Source organism: Neltuma alba, unplaced genomic scaffold (assembly GCF_004799145.2).
Source record: "Neltuma alba isolate B1F8T4 unplaced genomic scaffold, ASM479914v2 tig00007024_pilon, whole genome shotgun sequence".
NCBI classification, from domain to species: domain Eukaryota; kingdom Viridiplantae; phylum Streptophyta; class Magnoliopsida; order Fabales; family Fabaceae; genus Neltuma; species Neltuma alba.
This window is the reverse complement of record NW_021634652.1, coordinates 1-9226: the sequence shown is the minus strand read 5'-3', so window position 1 is coordinate 9226 and position 9226 is coordinate 1. Positions and strand designations below refer to the sequence as shown.

Below are 9226 nucleotides of genomic sequence, written 5' to 3'. Positions count from 1 at the left end.
AAATACTACATAATGGTTTTATGAATCATTTTATTGAGGACGATTTTGTTGAGATAACACTGTAAGTTAAAAGTGAAAATCAGTACATAAAATAATTATTATTAATAAGTGATTTGAATAATATAATAATAATTATCAATAATTAATTTCTTTAAAAAAGGCTATAGGATGGGACTAGACGAGTTGAACACCCCCATTGTGTTATTCCATACCTAATATACAATTTGTTTTCTTCTTTTTTTTCCTTCCCAAACACCTGTAATATTTATAGCAAAATGAGGCACCCAACTCCCTAATAGTACGCGGCTAACATTTCAGTCCTTCAAAATTATAAATTTAATCAAACCAGATAGAAAAAGCTAGGGTAAAAGGAATTGAATAATCCGAAGCACAGTGCTCTGCGTTCCTTTATTGAATATATAGACAAGAATACAATAGCTAGAGGACAAAACGCATTACAAAGAATCAGCAGAAATAATTGAGAGCCTATTGAAACTAGACACGTGTAAAGGTGAGAATATTCTAGACAACCTATAGCTGATACAATATCGGACTCTTAATACAAAATATGATATAACATGTTATGCTTTAACATTCCCCCTCAAACGAGAGGGTGTGATAGACAGCCCGAGTTTGCGCCTGAAGTGGGAGAACTGAGAGTGAGCAAGAGACTTTGTTAGGCAGTCTGCTACCTGATGACTTGAAGGTATATATCTGATGTCAATACATCGAGAAGCCAGCAGGTCTCTAACAAAATGAATATCAATCTCTATATGCTTGCTCCGACTATGTTGAACTGGATTTGAAGCTAGAGCTCGTGCACTAATGTTGTCACACCACAGCACAGCAGGTTGTTTTAAAAACAAGCCTAATTCAAATAATAAAGATGTGATCCATTTTACCTCAGTAGCTCCATCAGCTAATGCTCGATATTCAGACTCAGTGCTGGATCTAGAGACCACCCTCTGTTTGCGAGAAGACCAGGAAACTAACGTATTACCCAGATAAATACAAAAACCCCCATGGATTTTCGGTCATCAAGATCAGTAGCCCAATCAGCATCAGTATATGCCATAATTTGTAGAGATGATAGAGGTTTTATGTGCAAGCTATAACTGTATGTTCCTTTCAAATATCTCAGTATACGCTTGACAGCTTGAAAATGGTTTACTGTTGGATTTGATAAAAATTGACTTAGCTTATTTATAGAAAAAGCAATATCCGGCCGAGTAGTTGTTAAATACTGTAAAGATCCTATGGCTCTTCTGTACAGAGTGGGATCTTTCATCAATTCACCATCATCGAATGAAAAATGTCTACCTGTAACCATAGGTGTTGGGACAGGGGCACAATCTAGCATATTAAATTTCTTTAACAGGTCCAATACATATTTCCCTTGATTCAGAAAAATTCCAGAACTGTCTCTAAAGACTTCAAGACCCAGAAAATAGTATAGCGGTCCAAGGTCTTTCAAGGAGAACATAGAATTCAGTTTTTGCACAAAACTTCTCAGATAATCTGAATTGTTTCCAGTGATCAAAATGTCATCCACATAAATCAAAACAAAGACAGTGATGTTACCCTTTCGAAGCAGAAATAGAGATGTGTCACTTCTTGCATTATAGAATCCCCACTGCTGCAAAATGAGTCTCAAACGATCATACCATGCTCTTGGTGCTTGCTTCAACCCATAAATGGCTTTGATTAACCGGCAGACATGATTGGGACGACTCTGATCTACAAAACCCTCTGGTTGCTTCATGTATACACTCTCTTGGAGAAAACCATTTAAGAAAGCATTATTTACATCTAACTGCCTAATTTCCCAGTTAAAACTTACAGCAATGGTAAGTACTACTCAGACCGTCGAAGGTTTGATTACTGGGCTGAAGGTTTCTCCATAGTCAATTCCGGCAGCTTGTTGGAAACCTTTCGCAACCAGTCGTGCTTTATGCTTCAGTATAGAACCGTCTGCACAAAACTTGGTCTTAAAGACCCATTTACAATCAACAAGCTTCTGTGAACCATCGTATGGCACTAGGACCCAGGTTTTATTTTTCTGCAAGGCGTTGAACTCATCCACCATTGCTTGCCGCCATTGAGGAAGAGAAAGAGCCATAGGGATTGAAGCGGGTTCAGATGCCTTTGACAAGGATTTTGGGTCTTCCGCTTGCATAAGCCCAATAAATGGATGCTTGGGCTTGTAAATTCCGTCCTTGGCTCGGGTAACCATATGATGTCTATTTAATGGATCTTGTGGTGGATTTTGGGCTTCAACCTCAATATTGGGCCTGTTACTCATAGACTGATCTGCAGAGGGTACTTCATCATATGGGCTTCGAGGTGGAGAGCCATTTTGTAATACACTGTCAGTCCTTGAGAGTGAATCAGTACTATTTGAAGAAGAGCTCGTGGAGACTTCAATATTTGCTTCAGGTTGCTGATTTTGTGTTAATAGATTCACAGAGTGCATTGGTGGAGGCATTATCATCGTTGCATCATCTGATTCTCTTGCACCTGCTCTTTTATTTAAAAATCCTGTGACAAAAGGGAAGGAAGATGGATTAAAAACCACATGTCTGGACACAAATATTTTCCCAGTGGAGCTCAAACATTTATACCCTTTTTGTTGATTTGCTACACCCAAATAGACACACCTTTGACTATGAAATTGAAATTTGTGCTCATTATAAGGTTTCAAGCAAGGATAACAAGCACACCCAAAGGGTTGTAAAGATTTGTAATCTGGCTCTGTTTTAAACAATTCAAACAGAGGAGTTTTGCCTTCTAATACTGGTGTAGGCAATCTGTTTATCAAGTAGACAGCCACTTGGAAAGCATCCACCCAATATGTGAGTGGCATATGTGCTTGAGCTAGTAAAGTCAGTCCCATCTCAACTATGTGACGGTGCTTTCTCTCTGCGCGACCGTTTTGAGGAGATGTATATGGACAAGTAAATCTTAAATTGATGCCAGCAGACTGAGCTATAGGGACAAAAGGCTTGTACTCTGAACCATTATCACACTGCAGAGCTTTAATTTTCTTGTTGAATTGATTTTCAACGAAAGCCTTGAAATGATTAAAGGCATGTATAGCTTCCCCTTTGTGTTTTAGTGGATAAATCCAAGTATAGCGACTAAAATCATCGACAAAATGAATATAAAACCTGTGTCCATGAACAGATTGCACTGGAGAAGGTCCCCACAAGTCAGAGTGAATTAAATCTAAAGGCTCAGAAGCATGAGAGACAGAATGAGTAAATGGTAAATGTTTTGATTTCCCAAGTTGACAGGCTTCACAAAAGTATTTTTCATTCACAGGAATTTTCATATTACACCTGTTCAAAATTTCTTTCAAAATTCTAAAGCTAGGATGTCCTAATTTGTGGTGCCAATTTCTAACTTCATCTTCATCTCCGGTAAAACGAGCAACGTGCACTTGAGGTTGAAACTTAGCCTTACTGCCCATTGGATACATTCCGTCCCTGGGCGTTCCTTGCATCAGCAATTCCCCTGTCACTTTGTCCTTCACAGTACACCCAGAATTAGTGAAGCTCACATCAACAAAATTATCTTCTATAAGTCTATTCACACTCATGAGATTTTTAGTGGCATTAGGAACTAATAAGACATCCTTGAGAAGCAGTTTAGTGTTAGAGGTAGGGCAGGGTATGAATTTTGAGCCAATACCCAAGATCCGACTCTTTTCACCAGTACAAGTAGAAAGATGAGACTTACCGACCGGAGCTACTTGATCAAGGTTGTCTGAATTAGGAGTCACATGGTAATTAGCTCCGCTATCCATGTACCAATTTGGATCTGAAACAGAGTAAGGGGAAGCATAGTAGGCATGAGGATCAACAGGTCGACCATAGTTTGATGTGGGCATAAAGTTTCGATCATTTCTATAGTAGCAGTTCGCCATGATATGTCCTGGTCGCTGACAGTAGAAGCAGTAGGTTCTGCCATTGTTACCCCCTCCTCGACGACCACGTGATCTACCACGTGCACCACGACCTCCACGCCAACCATTGCGTCCAGAACCAGAGTCGGAAAAACGACGATCAGGTGAGGCACCAGTCGGAGTATCTTGACGTTGAGCTACATTAGCACTCGGCTGAATAGTGAGGGAAGCAAAATGGCTAAGTTGTTCCAAGCGACCTTCAAAAGAAAGAAGGGAGGCTTGTGCATCAATCCAAGTGAGCCCAGTTTGATCAGCAAGCTTGACAACGATCGCGTTGTATTCTGCGTCTAGACCATTTAACGTATGGAGAAGTAATTCCTCATCACTGACAGGTGCTCCAGCAAGAGCAAGCTTATCTGCAATATTTTTCATTTTGCTCAGGAACTCTTCCATCTTCATTCATTTTTCCTGGTGTGATGCAGCTCAGTCTTGTACACCATTATCCTTGCCTTAGTCGATGCACAAGTTAGTCCACGAGCACCACTCCACAGCTCTGAAGCGGTTTTGCAGTGAAGAAGCTGTGCTCCAACATCTTGAGTCATAGTGTTTCTTAACCATCCTACCAGCATTCGATCTACCGCAAACCATTCCTCGTATTCTGGATTCATCTTCGTCCCTTCAGCTTCAGGGAGCAAGCGAGGCGGGATCCTGGCAGAGGCATTGAGGTGTCCTTCTAAGCGGTTCCCTTCAATCAGCGGCAAGACAACGGACTCCCACACAAGGTAATTGCTGCGATCGAGCTTAATCGCAGACGTTTGGCTTGAAGAGCTAAAAAGGCTATAGGTTTTTGAAGCAGAGGAGGTAGAGTCAGCCGCCGCCATGGCTCTGGTACCAAGATAGAAAAAGCTAGGGTAAAAGGAATTGAATAATCCGAAGCACAGTGCTCTGCGTTCCTTTATTGAATATATAGACAAGAATACAATAGCTAGAGGACATAACGCATTACAAAGAATCAGCAGAAATAATTGAGAGCCTATTGAAACTAGACACGTGTAAAGGTGAGAATATTCTAGACAACCTATAGCTGATACAATATCGGACTCTTAATACAAAATATGATATAACATGTTATGCTTTAACAAAACCCAACAATAATTATCAGTCATCCTTCTCAGTGTAATTTTTTCTATTGTTTATTTGAAATTTCTATAAGCATTTCCCCTAACTTTCAGCTATTTTTATGAGAAATATATTCCGTATAATGAAATCCCCTGCAGCCCACTATTTAATTATCTTCTCCTAATGATAAGTTTTCTTTATGAAGATTTTTTTTTTTACTTTATATTAGAAGTCCCTTTATACTTGTGAACAACATCATTTAAATCTGTGAGGAGCGCTATTTCCATTGTGACAACAGAAAATTGGAAGGAATTCATTTTGATCTCTTAAGAGAAAAATCAAATTTTTAAATGACGAATGGATTAACCGAATGACAATGCGCATTGATGATTAATCAGTTGATGAATACAGACACAACAAAATTATGAATAATTCGATTGTCTTTTGGGTAAAATGATCCCATTTCTAATTTTAATGAGCAGAACGATCAATTCTTATTTCGTCAACAATTCCCTGTTATATCAAAAAATGCATTGTAGCTTTAGTAAACAATATACGTGAAAGGTCACATTTTTCATTATTATTTTAATTTATCATGACTATATTACTCATGTTAAACAATTTTGTATATATATTTTTTTTTTATAGGCGTGAAGCAGATCTTATAGAAGAAATAGTCATAAATGTATGGACTTGCATAATTCCTAAATTACCATCTTATGTTGACAATCTGGTTGGGATTGAGTCAAGGGCAGGTGATATGATGTCTCGCTTGGAGATTGGGGTGGATGACAGACATTTTGTAGGGATATGGGGTATGGGCGGTGTGGGTAAAACAACTCTTGCTAGAGTTGTTTTTGAAAAACTATCCCACAAGTCTGAAGTGTGTTGCTTTCTTGATAATGTTAGAGAAACATTCGAGAAAGAAGGCAAGGTCTCTTTGCAACAAAAGCTTCTTTTTCATCTCGAAAAGAAAGCCGTGAATATTCCTAATGATTACGAAGGAATGAAGATGATAAGAAAGCGTCTCCACAATAAAAAGGTTCTTCTAGTCATTGATGATGTAGATCATGAGAGACAATTAAAAAATTTGGCTGAAAGTCCAGATTGGTTTGGTGAAGGAAGCAGAATAATTTTTACAACGAGAGATAAACACTTGCTCACCTTATTTGGAGGAGATAAACCAAGAATATATGATATGAAAACCATGGAAGAAGATGAATCTCTTCAACTCTTTTCAAACAAAGCATTCAGAAAAGGCCATCCTCCTGATGAGGAGTATTTGAAGTTATCTGCATGTGTAGTTAAACATGCAGGTGGTCTTCCTTTGGCACTTGAAGCTTTGGGTTCTTTTCTTCACGAAAGGAAAAAAGCGGAGTGGAAAGATACTTTAGATGGATTGAAGAATAGTTATCTTGCTAGGGATATTTCTCAAGTGCTTAAAATAAGTTATGATGGATTGGATGAGCAACAACAGGCAATATTTTTAGATATTGCTTGTTTATTCAAGGGTTGGCGGAAAAAAGAAGTGATTCGAATTTTGAAAATTTGTGGTCTTAACCCGATCATTGAAATAGAGGTCTTGATTGAAAGAACTTTAGTAGTTGAAACAAAAGGTGGCACATTAGAGATGCATGATTTACTTCAGGATTTGGGTAGGAATATAGTTAAGCAAGAATCTCCCAAGAATGTTGGCAAGCGTAGCAGGTTGTGGGAGTTTGAGGAAATTAAGGAAGTATTGGGAAATAACAAGGTGAGTGCCATATTTTCTAAATATCTCATTTTCTTGACATACATTTGATGTTTTTAATGTTCTTTATTTTCTTATCATTCTCATGTTATTTTTCTTGCAAATGACATTTTTATTAGGGATCTGAGGCAATAGAAGCTATTTCTATGCAAGGTTGGTTTCGGTACGAGCACGATAAAATTGAATTACATCCTGAAGCTTTTTCAAAGATGAGTAACCTTAGGCTCTTCTTATGTACGGCATATAACAATCCGTTCATTTCCCTAGTGAATGGAACTTTTTTGGCTGGTGCATTAAAAGTTGTTGTTTGGCCATTTTCTCCTTTGAAAGCTCTTCCACTTGAAACTCAACTGAATGGACTTGTTGAAATGGATATGTCATTTAGCAAAATAAAACAACTTTGGAACAACAAACAGGTAAGATTGATGCTTCATGCATGATTGTTTTTCTTAAAATTATATCTTTGTGTTCATGTTTTATTGATATACTGCTTAGTTAGACTGACTCTACCATCTTTTGTTTGATTCTAATGTATGACAAAGTTGAAATCTATCGTATTGGAAAAGTCTCTCAATTTGACCGAAAGTCCAGACTTCTCAGGTGCTCCAAATTTAGAACATTTACATCTTGGTGGATGCACATCTCTTGTCAAGGTTCATCCCTCCCTTGGACAGTTGGGAAAGCTTGTTGAGGTGGACTTGAATCATTGTGCAAACCTTGAAATCCTACCAAAAAGATTGGAAACAAATTCTTTGGTGAAGTTAAACCTTAGGGGGTGTAAAAAAGTTGCAAAGCTCCCAGAGTTTGGGAAAGGTATGGAAAAACTATCATATCTTGATGTGGGTGCTACTTCTATAACTAGACTTCCTGAATCAGTTGGATCCTTGACGGGTCTTGAATATTTAAATTTGAGTGGCTGTAAAATTGAAAATCTTGACAAGTCGTTGAAGACTCACATAAGTCACCAAATTTCCGGCTTGAATGTAATGTCATTAACGGAGTTATACTTAAGCGGGTGTGGCTTAGATGATGGATCGATTCCTGATTTTGACAGTTTATCATCGCTCATTGTATTGGATCTAAGCGGTAATGATTTTGAGAATCTACCCATTGGTTGCTTCTCTGGTCTTTCTCGACTTGTCTTCCTTTCATTGAATCACTGCAAAAGGCTTAAGTCATTGCCAAGGCTCCCACCACGATTAATTCGATTACATGCCTCTGGCTGTGATTTAATGGAACCATTATCATCAGATGGACAGTTATGGAATTTGGTTGCTTCACTTGACCATGAGGTATGCGTTTCTCTTCCGACAACCTCTAATGCGTATTTTTTCCCCTTAAAACTGCAATTACATAACATGATTAATTTTTTATTTCAGCGTCGTGGGCGAACTAGATGTCAAGTCGATGATGATTGGGATGAAGATGGGGAGGAATATGTTCCTTCTGTGCTATACAAGGTATGAGTGTCTTATTTCTGTGTTTTTTTCTCACACATGCTCCCTTCATGGGTAATTAATGTTAATAACATATTGTTTGATATGTTTGCAGGGAGCTAAATGGCCTCCCCAGCTGAGAGATTTCTGCGCAAGTCTTCCAGGATGTGAAATGCCATCATGTTTTCCAAATAAAGAAGATTGCCATTTGGATATGTTGGGAAGGAAATATGAGATTGAGGTGGACATGCCTCCATATTTTCGTGACAGTGAATGGTGCGGAATTGTTGTGTGCTTCCGTATGTCAGGTTACGGTGATGGTTTTTGGGACGTTGGTTGGAGTGGTAAAGCTGCAGAAGGTGATGATGATTATATACTCGAAGAGTGGGAGTGTGATATTCCTTTCTCCTTTTCCGAAAAGCAGTGCATAATAATGGTGTTGGAATTAAATGAGGAAACATGTTGGTGGCACCTAAGAGCTCATCATAGCAATTCCCTTCGCATTCTATTTTCTGCTTACGCTGAAGGTTGGGATTGCGATTGGGAAGTAAAGGAATGTGGGTGGAGAGTGATTTGTAAAGAAGAGATACAAGATTGGTGCCATCCCAATGGTTTCTTCAACCAAGCCACCCAACCCCAGCTTGCTTCTTCTGATGAGGTCAAGCTTCCGCTGAGAGCACTTGTAGACTTCTTTTTGGGGGAGGAGCATTTGACTGGCTGATTCAAGAACCAGAGAAAAATGGACGAGAATAGGTAACAATGACTCATCGTCTTCCTACTCCTTCCGTTCTAATATAATAGTTGTCACTCCAGATATTTGTCTTTGTTTCAAAAATTTTTGCCATTTGATGAGGTTTTCAGAGAGAAACAGAATTTAATTAATTACCTTGTCATAAATGAAAACTGAGCACTTGTTAACATGAATAAAGGCGTTTAATGAAGTGAAATACCATTGCATTTCAGTAAAATTTAAATCTTTTGTTATTTTCGTCAACACAAACCGAAAGTGATAATTCA

The 9226-nt window shown here is 38.4% G+C and overlaps 2 protein-coding genes across 3 annotated transcripts; both read left to right on the top strand.

Moving 5' to 3' along the window:
- The first annotated feature begins 7306 nt into the window (after positions 1–7306).
- LOC114751689 (disease resistance protein ADR2-like) lies at positions 7307–8239 on the top strand. The gene is made up of 2 exons (XM_028940358.1): positions 7307–8065; positions 8153–8239. The coding sequence occupies exons 1-2, from the start codon at positions 7307–7309 to the stop codon at positions 8237–8239; spliced, it is 846 nt and encodes a 281-aa protein (XP_028796191.1).
- A 211-nt stretch (positions 8240–8450) lies between these two features.
- Positions 8451–9071, top strand: LOC114751690 (uncharacterized). Of its 2 annotated transcripts, none has more exons than XM_028940359.1 (2): positions 8451–8809; positions 8846–9071. In XM_028940359.1, the coding sequence occupies exons 1-2, from the start codon at positions 8457–8459 to the stop codon at positions 8928–8930; spliced, it is 438 nt and encodes a 145-aa protein (XP_028796192.1). In that variant the 5' UTR covers positions 8451–8456; the 3' UTR covers positions 8931–9071. The 2 variants fall into 2 exon arrangements, with proteins under 2 accessions (XP_028796192.1, XP_028796193.1); XM_028940360.1 differs by having other exon boundaries at positions 8451–8812; positions 8849–9071.
- The last annotated feature ends 155 nt before the right edge of the window (positions 9072–9226 follow it).